Raw genomic sequence first — 14007 nt, 5'->3', positions numbered from 1 at the left:
GTCACATAATGATCCAATGCAGCTCATTTTGTTTTACTACAACATTCATGTATGTTCTGTAAAGCCAATCCCTCGTTTTGTCGCCTCTACAAACAATATTTATTATAAAATTGGGTTTGGAAAGTGAAGTCTTATTTTTTGCAAATGCTGAATTTATTTAACAGCAAGCAGGAGGTGACAGCCCTGGTTGCAAAAGCCAAGACGGTTTTTATAAAGTAATAAAGTAATAACTTCTACCTTCGGCTATAACTTCAGTTTAACTATAGTTAAAGTCTTCTTAAGTGGAGCATGTGCAAGTTATGATCCTGTTTAGGGTAAAACAGACAATAAAACAGGGTGTTTTAGGACATGACAACTTTGTCATTGAGAGATTGCTACTCCTGGGCAAAGAAAATAATGAAAATGAAAATAATTATAAATTGAAGGAAAGATGTGAAGGAGAATTAATAATTAGGCTCCTTAGGAAAAGAAAACTGTGGCGCTCAAAAATGCACACTACCCACACATATGGGCCTGCTGTGTTCAAAGACCAGTTTTGTGAAGAGGAACTACAAAAATCAAATCCTCAAGATCATTATTCAGCTCCACTGTTTTGAAGAGCTAAATAAATATGGATATCTCAGTGGAAAATAAAACTTCTTTGCTGAGGTTGACATAAAAAAAAGACAAAAACTTGGTTGTTACAACAGTGAAGCAAGTATAAGTCATTTTTTGTCTTCAACTTTCAGTTTATTTAAATATAGCCATCTTTTTGATCAGTATTATGGTACAGACTGTTTCACACAGAGTAATCACCTTATTCCAAGCAGATTTTAAGATGCTAGTATACTGTTCACATATTGCATGTTTGTCTAACAAATGTTTACATTTTCAAAAGATATATTTTAACATTTTGTACAGCTTTTTTTATCCCTACTGGGAGAATATCCTGTGTCCTGGTATGCAGGGTTAACCCACTGTGTGTTCTTGCACTGGAAGGAGAAACCGGAGTAATCATGTGGAGATTATATAAACAGAAGGACCTTCCGTGGTTCTGAAGCAGAAAAAGCAGCAGTAATTTACACTTTGATTTGCATTGCTTGCCAGTCATTTGTCACTTTGCTTTGTATGAACAATTACAATAGAGAGAAGAGGCCATTTTTGAAGATTAATTGTGACCTCTTACAAGTGTGATGAATAAAATGGTGAAAGACAAGCACTTATTTGTCAATTCTTTATCAGAGAAATTTTCACTACACCAGTATCGTGTTGCCAGAAACTACAGGATCCAGTCAAGAGTCCACTGGCAGAGATACCCAGTTTTACAGAGGCAGTTTTTAATGTTCTAGAAAATCAGATGCAGAAGGCCTTTATATATCCTCTCTTGGTCTCACAGTGCGCTCAGTTAAATATTTAAATTGACTTCTGGACCATCAGTTTTAAGAGATGCACTCTGAAAAAAAGAATAAAACTGCAGTAGTTTTCTTCTCTGTGCATTTTATTCCTATGGCTTTGTCCGTCTTATTTCATGCAGCTTCTTTATGACAATACCAACAAACTGAGGTCCCACTTAACTTAGTTTAGTCTATGTTAACCTGTGCTTTTAAAGGTGAGAAGAGGTGCAGTTCGATCTGACAGTACCCTAAAAAATAACCACAGACTTGACATGTTTCCTAGCAGAGCTAGAGCCAACAGTTTGATCGGGTTTGGTTTTCTTCTCATTTTGGGGGAGTTAAGTATTTCCAACTGTGCTGCTCTATTTCACTACAACTCATTATTAAGGGAATGAGCATAAACAAACAAAAACCCATATAATTTATGTCTCTTGAGCCCAATAATGCCAAAAGTAGGGCTTCAGTGGACTGCAGCACTTGCAAGAAAATATTGTTCTCTTTGGTAACTCCTTAAACGCAAGACAAGTGCTCCTAAAGAAGAATTTAATGAACACAAACATGTAAAAAATAAAGATCATCATGTTATCATATCTATAGCACACTTAAACACCGTGTGTCTTCATAGGACCCTTTATATCTACCCAGGGAATACCATGTCATTCTTCAGGTAAGTGAAGTGAGAATTGTGCAGCACAGAGCTATAATTTAATAAAACAAACACCCAGCAGGCAATGTAATATTTTAAAATGAAGCTGCACACTGAAATGTATTCATTACTGCTGTCACTGCCGAATCATCCCATGAATTTGATCAATTCTTAGAAACTGTTTAACAATTTGCTGTTATATATTTTATCAGTGACATCTTGTCATATATTAAAAAATACTGTTTCCTTTTTGAGCTTTTGCAGCTCATATAATGATAACCCCAAGCCAGATGTGAAGCAGCTCAGCAAGAAAAAAGATAAAAAGCATCGCTCAGACAATTGCAAATGGAAGATTGGAGACCTCATAATGCAAAGTAGATGAGAATCCAGAGTGTTAATAGCTGGTTGACGTACACTTGACATCCATTGTGTTGCTGTAAAGAAAATCTACATAAAGTGCTCTACCATTGTTAAATCAGGCAGTAAAATGTCTCATAAATGTATAATATGGCAAAAAAACAAAAACTGGTGCACCTCTGCTGCTGGTTTACCTTATTACAGGTTTGCACTCCACACAGTAACTACGCTCTCATGCATCTGCACACGCTGGATTCAGCTTTGCCAGTTAAATGCCCTGCTACCACACTACCCCTGCATGTGTACATGGCTGGAACTTAATCTTTGCTGGGAAGGGCTTTAAACTCCCAAATCCCTGCACAGGAATTGACAGCTGCAGTGACTGATAAAAACTTCAATCCATACGTGATAAACAGACAGCACAGTTTTAAAGCCATGATAATTTTAGAAACAGAGAACGTCTTTTGACACAGCAGCCTCACAAGATAATAATGGAAATGTTTCCCCTAATGCAGTTACAGTTGTGTTTTTTCCTTGTATTTATCTATTCCTGTTGTTTAGAGATCGCTCTGTGGGAATCCTGCATCTGAGGTATATGCTGGAACTCCTCCAGTGGATATGACCAAGATACTCCTGCCTTTTGAATACACAGTGGCAGACTTTTAAGGTTTTCAAGAGTTTAGCCAATTTTTTATTTCCAGGGTGCCATATAACTTTTTAATGAAATCTTGTATAAGCCTCTGACCAAATGAAACACTTCATTGGAACAATAAATTGAAATTAAATAATTGTTTTTCTTTGCCACCATGGCGTTAGGCTTATATATTATTAAAAAAACAAAAGTGTTGGTTTAGATTTTCTACTTGATTTGGCCGAGTGAAGGGTAGTCATTTAGCTACAATTTTGTTCTGTATACACTGAACAGCCACTGTATAGGTACATCTTGGCTTGGATTGTGGCATCTGTATGTCACTATTGTGTTAATGTGGACCAACAAGACCCGAGGACTGTTACCAGCACCTTGTTGAATCTATGCATGAACACTGAAGCCAGTTCTGAAGGCAAAAGGAGATCCAACCCCAAACTAGCAAGTTGTAACTAATAAAGTAGCCACTGAAGGTATTATTGTAAATGTTGCTAGAAGATGCATAATTCATTTGTTTGTTTAGGAATTTTTTTTATTTTTATTTTTTGTAATCACTTTAGTTTCAACTTGGTAAAGGCGAGATCTCTGTTGTCTATCTTCCCAGTGCAAACTGCTTGCACAATATAGTACTTAGCACGATGAAATGTGCCACCATCAGTACTGACAAGCAGTTTAGCCGCACGCAGCAAGAAAAGCAATAATTTTTCTAGTTTTCTAGTTACAGCACCTGATGCTTTAAACTCTTTCTTGCCCAGTTTTGTCACAATGTACACAGATTGTACAAAAGAGGGGGAAAAAATAAGCAGGTTTAATGAACAGGTGTGTAATCACTCTCTGAGATATATAAAAAACTTTACATTATGTAAATGTTTAAATATTAGTTATTGGACATTCTATACAGGCTTTTCTGTGAGTTATGTAATTTCACACTGTGTTTGACATGTTTTCAGATCCATAATGAGGCAGATTATGTTTTATGATGGACAGTCTCTTCCATAACTGTTTTGAAGCTGAGTCACTCAGTCGGCTGTCTGCTGTTCTTCATCGTGGCCACTACAAGGTTTGAATTTCTTTTCCTGCATCATATGTACCTCAGGTTTATGGAAGTTGTCATTTATGTTGTTTTGTTCATGGTTTCACCTTTTATACTATGAATGATTTACCGTATCATTGTTTACCCCGATGTTCTAAAGATAATCCAAGGCTATGCTTTAATGTATAGCAAAGGCCTTTAAACATTTTTATGCTTCAGTGATAGTCATGGAAAGAAACAATATGCTTTTGGGCAGTCTGTCTGTCCAACCACTGACCATAAGAATAACCACATACTTATTATGAAAAAACTTTACACGAGCGTCCAGTAACAATGCATCATGAAGTGATGACATTTCATATCCAATGTCTTGAGTCTGACACAGTTATAAACCACAATATGTCTGGTAAACTCAACTTAACCCAGACCTTCCCAAAGTGTGGGGCCCGCCCCCTAGGGGGGGGGGGGGGGGGCGTGGTATGAAAATGGGGGGGGGGCTAAACGCTTGGACATTGCTAGCACGGGCAAAGCAGGACATGAAGCATTGCTGAATATGTTTCCAAACCAACTTCATTCTAAGCCAAAGACTAGAAAGTATGGTGAAGAATATCTTCCCTTTGGTTTCACCTGCACAAGTGCTGAGGTAGGTCTCCCCTGCTTAATTGGTTTTCCCTTTGTCGGGAGCAGCGCTGGGCTCTTCAAATCAGGGACAAACAGTATCCCACATTCTTGATTTTTAGTTCACAAACACTTGTTGTGACGACTAACTACTCCTGACATTTTGGAGATTCTAGCTCTTTATACAGTAAAGTTACAGCAGGATACAAATAATATCAGGCTGATCCTGCCACAATTTGTCCCCCGGTTCAAATCACAACAAACAGTATCCCACAGTTGTTTATGTTTTTAAACCCATTTTGCACAGAGCAGCATTTTTTGAAAAATGCATTGATAGCAATGTTGTATATTATTACACATGAAAAAAAAAAACCAACTACAGTAAAATAATCACATCGTGACGCCTCTGCCTTTCTAAATGGAGGGACAGTAACTGCGTGTATATGTAAGCGTGTAAAACCTGAAGATAGTCAGATTAACAGTATTTTGTCTCTGCCATTCTGCAATTAATCTCATGTAAACAATAACGTGTGCACAGCATGACGTGAAAAAAGGCACATACCTTTGACATTGCGAGGAACTCTGTATTCCTCGTCCACACGTAAACGAAAAAAAGGAGTTTTAAAAAAATCTCAGTTTTCGGTGATTCGAAACGCCGTTTACATGTGGACAAAACAGCTGCGTTTTCGAAAATACCCGTGTAGGTGTGGACATAGCCTAAAAGAGTTAGTAGTTTATTTTATTACTACCTATAATTTATTGCAGATTACTTGCATTTGCTTAATTGTTTACTAAATGTTTGAGGTGTGAAAGAAACCGCAATGGAGCAAAATATGGGTGTGTGTGTGGTTGGAGGATGTGTTTGTGCGTGCGCGCGTGCACACGTCGGAAGGGGGGGGGGGGGGGCGAACATTTTTAGCAAAAATTTTGGGAACCACTGACTTAACCTGAGGCATACTTCATACTTCCCAGTTCAAGGTCTACTAGTGATGAGATTTCCGGATCTTTTTAGAGAACCGGCTCTTTCGGTTCGGCTCACTAAAAAGAGCCGGCTCTTTCGGCTCCGAACCGGCTCTTCAGGTTGTTTTGTTGCTTTAATTAATTTATTATTAACAATAATATAAAATTATGCACAAAAGGAATTACTAATGTTAAAAAAAGTGGTTTTATTTATATATATTAATATATAAATATATGCAGTGGCCCCTAGAGAGAAAACATGTATAAACTCTAAAAAGCACATACAAACTCCAAAACACATTTCTAGCATGAACTGAACTTCCAAACAGAGCTACCTAGATCACTTAAATTACACAATTGAAAGCATGAAAGCATATGTGTATTGTTTGTGTATTTATACACAAGCATTCATATATAGTCAAAAAATAATAATAATAAAAAAAGTTCATTTACCTGTTATTACCACACACCAAATCCGGTCGTTGGTACTTGCTGGCTTGTGTAGCCACTAGGTAACAAAAACTCAACACTGCCCTTAGCATCCTGGAGCACTTCTGTTGTCTTTTGTACGTGTTTTGAGTTTTTATGTGCTTCTGAGTTTTTACGTGTTTTGGAGTTTGTACGTGTTTTTACGTGTTTTGGAGTTTTTACTTGTTTTGGAGTTTGTACGTGCTTCAGGGTTTATACGTGATTTGAAGTTTGTGTGTGCTTTGTCTGTAGGGGCCACCGTAAATATACTTTTATTTATTCACTCCACATAAAATGTAATAAATAAATCATATAATACAAAAATCAACTATTCACATTTCAACTTTTAACTATTTAAATTTTCAGCTTTTTCCTTTTATAAATTTAAAGTGAAACACACAAAACACTGCAAACCATAACACAATTAAATATAAATTATAATGTGAAAACAAAAAGAACATGCATATTCTCTGTCATATGAACCTGCATGACTAACTTTCTGAATCCTTTATCATCTGCAACTGAAAATAGTTGTGGATGATTACTATACCTTTCTAATGTGACGTTGTTGTCCCTGGCTCTCTTTCTCTCTCTCTCACTCCTGCTCTGTTCCTGTGCTACTGAGTGTAACTACCGCCTCTCCCCCCTCTTCCCAGCGTAAAGCACAAGGCTCCCATGCTGAGTGAAGCGGAAAAAAAGTGCGAGAGAGAGGGTGAGAGAAAGGGGGGAAAAACCCCCCCAAAAACCCCCCCAAAAAAACCCCACGGCTCTAAGAGCCATTTCATTCGCGACTGACCCATCACTAAGGTCTACATCTCTCCTGGTGAAGGAAACTGTTTGCATTGCAGCTGTCTGGGGTGAATACCTGAGGGCATGTACATTCTTCTCAAGTACCAAAACCCATTTTTTATTTGAATTAGACCTTTAAAGGACAAAAAGATTTGCCTTCAAAACACTGCCTGTTTTTAAAAAAATAAAAATAAACATAGTTCCTATTACATTTACAGCAATAATTCATCTGTTGCTTCCTCTTGTAATTTCATAAACATAGTTCCTATTACATTTACAGCAATAATTTATCTGTTGCTTCCTCTTGTAATTTCTCAGAAACTGTGAAAAAACTGTTCAAACTGTTACAGAGGAGGACAAGAATCAGTGTGGTAGATAGAGTCACCTTAACATGTACAATGTCAATATTAATACTAATTTATGTGTGAAAAGAGAATCTACCTTGGAATTTCTTAACTCTCTTGACTTACACCATATCTCCACTCATACTTAAGCAGGTATAGTGAGTGCATTTTGTTTCCTCTTTTATACAAAAAGTAAACCAAGGTGCTGTCTCCAGAGGGCCTTCGATCAGACATTAAAGTCATTGGGATCTTCCAGTTGGTCAAGAGCTATGCTGAGGTGTAACTCAACCATAGACCATGATGTCAAAAATATTCAAGAACTGAAGCCAGGTGGCACCTCTTAACAGTGGGTAAATGGTTTAACAAAAGTGACTTCAAATTTAATTCAAACATTCTGAAATCAGAATTCATTACCGAGTTAATTTTTTTTTTTTTTATCAATTTTTTTTATTATTATTTATGGGGGGATTTCTTCATGGTACAAGTACACAGAATCTGATTTTTCATGGCAAACTCTCTAACCTTTACTTTCTTGCTTTAAGATCATGATGTTCACATACTGCCCCCTGGTGTTGTTTGAGTGCACCAACCTAATCATGAATCTAGACAACAGATAGTGTCCCCTGACTCATCACAGCAGGAAAAGCACGAGTCAGTCTCTCAGTAAGCCACGACAATGATCCGGCATGTACAACAGCAGGACCCCCCCACAGTGGGAAGCTGGCATTACTAACATACCATGAGTCAAATTGTTTTAATTCTATACACTGTGCACATCAAATAATGAGTTCATTGACCAAACTGGAGCTTATGTTTGATGTGTGATTGACAATGCCATTTCTGCTTTGTTTATGTACAAAGGTGCCCCTGAAAATGAATGGTAAATGGCCTGCATTTGTATAGCTCTTTTCTAGTCCCTAAGGACCCCAAAGCGCTTCACACTACATTCAGTCATTCACCCATTCACACACACATTCACACACTGGCGATGGCAAGCCACATTGTAGCTACAGCTGCCCTGGGGCGCACTGACAGAGGCGAGGCTGCCGGACACTGGCGCCACCGGGCCCTCTGACCACCACCAGTAGGCAAACACGGGGTTAGTATCTTGCCCAAGGATATTTGGCATGCAGGCAGGAGGCAGCCTGGGATCAAACCACCGACCTTCTGATTAGTGGCTGACCTGCTCTGCCACCTGAGCTACAGCCACCCCGGATAACAAATTAATTATGATTACATTAAAAACAGGAAAAGGAAAAGTATCAGAGTATGTGTGCAGCATGTGCAATATTAGCATGTGTGCTTTTTACATTAATGTACGTGTAACAAAAATACTGCAAAAGATTAGTTTATGTCTAGATTCAGACTCATAAATCTTGACAGATAGAGCAGATTTGAGGTTTTAATGAGAGAAAAATATTTTAATGTGAATTGTGATTTTTTTTTATGATCGTAAATTCAAGTAAAGATAAAAACTGTTATTTAAATTCAAATGGAAATCAGCGGATGTGTTTCCGTTAGGATATTTTAAAAACAACACCTGTGCATTTTTGTCATCCTGGACCAATTTTAACACACCAGCACTATGTGCTATGAAGGTTTTCAAAACACTGCCTGATTACGGCTGCTGCTGCTCATTTTTCTGTGCTCAAAACTAAATTGCTAAAACTAAACTAGAGATGAAAACCGGGTTTGGTGGACAAGTGCAACATCTTGTTCCATATGTATTCGGTTTAATCTCAAGAAAATGCACTTAATTAATAAAAGAAAAATTATATAATTCAAGATCATAACACAACCATATGTCTACAGCAGACATATAATACACATTTAGGCTTGTCCCAAACTTTGGCTGCATTCACAATGAAGGAGGTGACCAATTTTTTTTTTACATATTTGACTGGGGTGTATGGGGTAAATACAAGCATGAATATTGCAATTTTTTTTCTTTTTTAAATTCTGATTAGCGTTACTTTCATATGCATCTAAATCAGATACAGGTTAGATCTTCTACAACGTGACTCCAGTGTGAACTTCTACATCATTCAAAATAATCCAATCCCTCTTGAGGAGGTGTGTGTCTGAACTGAGAGCGTTGGTTCTAGAGTCCCGTGGAGATACTGACAGATGTAGTTTCAAAATCAGTTAAAGGTGAGCCTTAGCCATTTCGGAAGAATTCTGTTTGTGAATTCTGCCTTACACATTATACTACTTCTGGTTACTTTACATTCACCCAAATCTCCACAGAGAAGAGGAAGCTGTCTTATCATGAAACTCCTAACTAAGAAGATGTCGTTATTTTTCTTTTTTTTATTAGAAACAGCTGGCTTCTACTGCATATCACCTTGAAACAGTACTAAATAAAAATGTAAACGCTAAACTCAGTTACCTCCATGTTTACCTCATAAACTGATGTCGCCAAAAACGTGCCCCCCCCCCCCCCCCCCGGAGGTTATACTTATTTTTTGTAACTGAAAAAGTTGAAGCATCTAAAGTATATCTGTCTCTGATATCCTCTCTGACTTACACATGTTTACACCAACATCTTTGCTAACTATATTTTGGTAGTCTAAAGTTCTAGAGGTCAGATGCCGTCTTCCAGCAATTCCTAAAGCGTCAGCCAACCTTTACACGGGACTGAAGAAAGGCACATTCACCACTTTTTTAGTTACTTCGCCTTACCTGGAGTAATAGTTCTGACCTGATCTTATAATTTTTATTTATTTATTTATTTATTTATTTATTTATTTATTTATTTATTTATTTATTTATTTGCCATAGTGGGCGTTGGTTTTAACAGGAGTGCCGGTCTCCAGTGATTGGTTGTTATGCTGGGCAGCACCCAGCCGTTTGAGGTCGAGCCACGTATTTACGTCAGCGTCGTAAAACGTAATGTTATTGGTTGGAAATTTGACCGTCCTCTGAGCGGATCTCCCAGTCGCCCTTCAGCCGACAGAAAGAAACATAAAGATCGCTCTTCTCGCCCAAGACAGACACCAGCCTAACGTGAAACCATGGCAGGGACGATTGCACGGAAAGCTATTGAACACTTGAAGAGCAAGGAGTTCAGGGACTACTTGACGAGGTCTGTGTCAGAAGCCGGAACATTTCTCTGTTAGCACGGCAGCTAAGCTAGTCATGCAGAGTTAGCTAACGTTCACCTGCCCTAACTAAAGTTATAACAAAATTTTAATGAACATTTTAAACAGTTTGTTTTTCTTTTGATATCTCTCTTCATGCATAGATTTCTACTTCGTTTTAAGTTGGTTTGTTTTCAAGAGCGACCATGTCTCCCGTATTTTCTCCACATTATCAGCTTGATTGTTAACTTATAAGGAAGCCACTAAAACAAACAGGTAACCTAGAAAGTGGGCCGAACCCTGACGGTGAAACAACGTTAGCTTCTTAAGATGGTGGTGAACGGCTTTAAAAGTCTGAATCTGCGTCAAAAGCTGGCGGAGAAATCTGCTCCTGCTACTTGTCAAGATATTGGTAAATGTGTAAGTGTGTTTACATGCCACATATTAGCCACAGGTCTGAAATTTGGAGTAAAGGCCAAATTTTTGCATCTTTGGTCAGCATTGTTTGCGTTTGTCACAAATATACACAGTTGTTATCACTGTTATCTGAAGAGCTTTGCCTGTTTTAACACTTTAAAACCATCGATGGGCAAGCGTTATGACGTCTGGTGTATACTTGTGCAATATCTGTTCTTTTAAATCAAAACTACTGTGTGTTGGCAGTCTGCACAAACGAGTTTTACTGCTTACTTTTGTTAAGGACTTGCAGCTGCCACCGAATTATGCGGGTGTTAAAATGCTACCTCGCTCATTATATCCTTACTAAGAAATGCAAAATTATATTGACATTTGCTACCTACTTGAAGTTGTAATGATGTGTGAAAGACATCGTGTCTTTGTGACTTATCTTTATTTGTTTTCTTTTTTTATGTGGAACTGAAAAAAATAAAACAAACGCCAAACAGCACAGTAAGTTACCATCTTTTCTGTTAGTATATCCTTTTCTGTGACAGGCTGTAGTTTTAACTGTACCTTACTATTTATTGATCTTGTATGTCATTTACAGTGTTAACTTAAAAAATATGACACTGAGTTTTTAGATCCTTATCTTACGGTTATGTCTGGCTTTAAGTGCACAAGCTTGACTGATTCACATATAGTTAAAACAATGAGTCTGTGCTACCTTGTGCAGCAGAAGGTGTTTGTTTTTTTTGTTTTTTGTTTTTTTTGTTTTTTGGGGGGGGGGGGGTTTTGTTTTGTTTTGTTTTGTTTTTTTTTTTGCATTTTCTGTCCATTTGTTAAATTAAAATGAATTTTACGCTTGAAGGAGTTAAAGCCCACTTTAGAAAAAGTGGCTGAAGAAAAAAAAATTATGCTAGTTTTGATTATTTCTCCTGCTTGTGGTGTTCGAAAAGTCTTGTTTAATAGATTAAGGCTTATTTTTTCTTTTCCCTTTTTCTACTTTTATCCTTTTGATGTAATTTATTAGTAACTGTATCTTCTCTACATTGACATGACTGTTGTGACTTTTTGCAGCATTTCTGGGGTCCTGTAGCAAACTGGGGTCTTCCTATCGCTGCCATCACAGATATGAAGAAGAGCCCTGAAATTATCAGTGGTAGAATGACCTTTGGTAAGATGGTCACAGATACATCCAGTATACATGCAATATTCTAATAATTTTCTAGTTAGTATTGATATATTTTGTGAGTGGTTCTTTTATCTCAAGGCTACTAAGAAGGCTTTGAGAGAAGCCGTGATGTCTGCACTGGTCTTTTGATTTGTTTTAAGATTTTCTTTGATCTCCATGCTTTCCTGTTAAGATGCCGAAGAGTCTTATATAAAGACTTAACGTTAGAGCTGTAGTAGGTATATAAGAAAATATGGTTCTATTAAATGTATGGTTTCTCTCCTCAGCTCTGTGCTGTTATTCGCTGCTGTTCATGAGGTTTGCCTACAAAGTGCAACCTCGCAACTGGCTACTGTTCGCTTGCCATTTGACCAATGAGTCAGCCCAACTGATCCAGGGTAGCCGTCTCATCAAATACAAGTAAGAAACTTTTCTGTTCTGGGGTTGGTTTCTTTTAAAGTACATTCTAATTTTCAATCACCCGTTCATAGAAGATCATAACTCTGCAAGATATGAGGACTGTGTTTTTGGCAAAGTCTGTGCACATGATGTCACATATCAGGACTCTGATTCAAGAGCCCTGGTTCAAATTCTGACTGAGGGTACAGCTTTTGTTTACTTTGGCTATTTTCCCACTGTGACCTTTAACCCAGATCAGTATTTCATCATTTAACTGCAGTGCTTTAGATTTTAGCAAACAAAAAACCCCAACAACATTAGATATGGTAATAGAAACATTAATGCCTTACGTTTCTGTATTTCAGCATGGAGAAGAAGATGGGCTCTTAGTCCCTGATGCAGATGGACTCCAGAGTGGCACTGTGCTGCTTCAACACTCACCTAAACCTTGAAATCTTGTCTCTGAACTTATCTAATTAGTAAACTGCTGCACTTCCGTTCTTTTTAGTAAAAAAACAAACTTGACGTTATCATGATTTGTACCTTAAGTTTCAGCCACTTTATTAAAAACAGGGATTAAAAACTGATGCTTTGCTCTATAAATTAAGGTCTATTGGTGTGAATAATTGTTATAATTTTTATTTTTTACTTTTTTGGCAACATTCAATATGACGCACCAAAATATAATGTGGAAGAATGTACACAAGGCTAAGCAGCCTGACAGTAAGATGTCTTGCACCCAAGATCTACTTGCTTTGGCACACTTTTAAACAAAACAAACGATTATTTGTCTAATATTGGCAAACTTGAGGTAACGCTTTTGAAATGTGTGGGGGTTTTTTTTGTTGTTTTTTTTTTTTTTTTTTTGTTAAATTCAGAACACACGGGGGTTAAGCTGTTTGTCTTTTGAGTTGGAAGTTATTCTGTAAATTGTATATATGAGTATATCTGTGGGAAACTTGTCAAACTAGCTTCCCACAAGTGTCAAAATACATTCAAACAAATGTTTAAAACAAAATCAATAGTTACATCTTTTCATGTGGTGAAACTGTCCACGTTATAAAGCAGTATATTCATGGTACAAACTCAGACTGGCTAGGTTATCATCTGGCATGACCAGACAAGAGGAGCTGCTGCTTCTGCCGGTGCTTTTCAAACATGCACTGTGTGTTTTTATGTGTCATTCCCATTAATTTATTGTCACTGAATAATTCACGTTATTTTCCCTGATTAATATTTGGATTCTATAAGTTTGTTAAAATAAACTGACTACGACAAAATTGATTTATTTTCTGAGTTTTGTTTGTTTTACTTTGACTTTGAACTTTTTGTTTGTCTCAGTCATGTCCTCTGTCACTCTTGGTGATCCAGTGACATTTAATTGCATCAGATATTTCTGCTATGGAAAAGTCAAGAAGTCACCTCTCTGTATTTACACTCAGCATTGCCACTGTTGAATAAACAGAAGACACTTTTTTTTCCCGCAAAGATAGAAAGTACAAATCAGAATAACTACGTGAATTCTTTATGACTTTTTGTTCACATGTACACCCAAGGCTTTCAGTGAAAACAGTTGATATATACTATATTAAGCAATAACATTTTGTCCATATTTAATGCTGAACAAATAGCTTGTTTGCACTATAATAACCAGTGGTTGAAGAGGCACTCTGATCTTTTAGTTCCATTTTTATTGGTACCAAATTAAAACATACCCCTCAAGG

General features: G+C 37.2%; 1 protein-coding gene across 2 annotated transcripts; it reads left to right on the top strand.

Annotated features, from left to right (window-relative positions):
* Positions 1-10126: 10126 nt before the first annotated feature.
* Positions 10127-13567, top strand: mpc1 (mitochondrial pyruvate carrier 1). 2 transcript variants are annotated; one of them, XM_076882319.1, is made up of 4 exons: positions 10127-10323; positions 11791-11887; positions 12172-12304; positions 12649-13567. In XM_076882319.1, exons 1-4 carry the CDS (start codon positions 10249-10251, stop codon positions 12671-12673), a joined length of 330 nt encoding a protein of 109 aa, XP_076738434.1. In that variant the 5' UTR covers positions 10127-10248; the 3' UTR covers positions 12674-13567. The 2 variants fall into 2 exon arrangements, with proteins under 2 accessions (XP_076738434.1, XP_004539507.2); XM_004539450.4 differs by lacking the exon at positions 10127-10323 and adding an exon at positions 10421-11223.
* Positions 13568-14007: the final 440 nt, after the last annotated feature.

The sequence above is a fragment of the Maylandia zebra genome, linkage group LG1 (genome assembly GCF_041146795.1).
Source record: "Maylandia zebra isolate NMK-2024a linkage group LG1, Mzebra_GT3a, whole genome shotgun sequence".
In the NCBI taxonomy this organism is placed as follows: Eukaryota; Metazoa; Chordata; class Actinopteri; order Cichliformes; family Cichlidae; genus Maylandia; species Maylandia zebra.
Note: the sequence above shows the minus strand (reverse complement) of the source record. Positions and strands in the feature narration are given on the sequence as shown.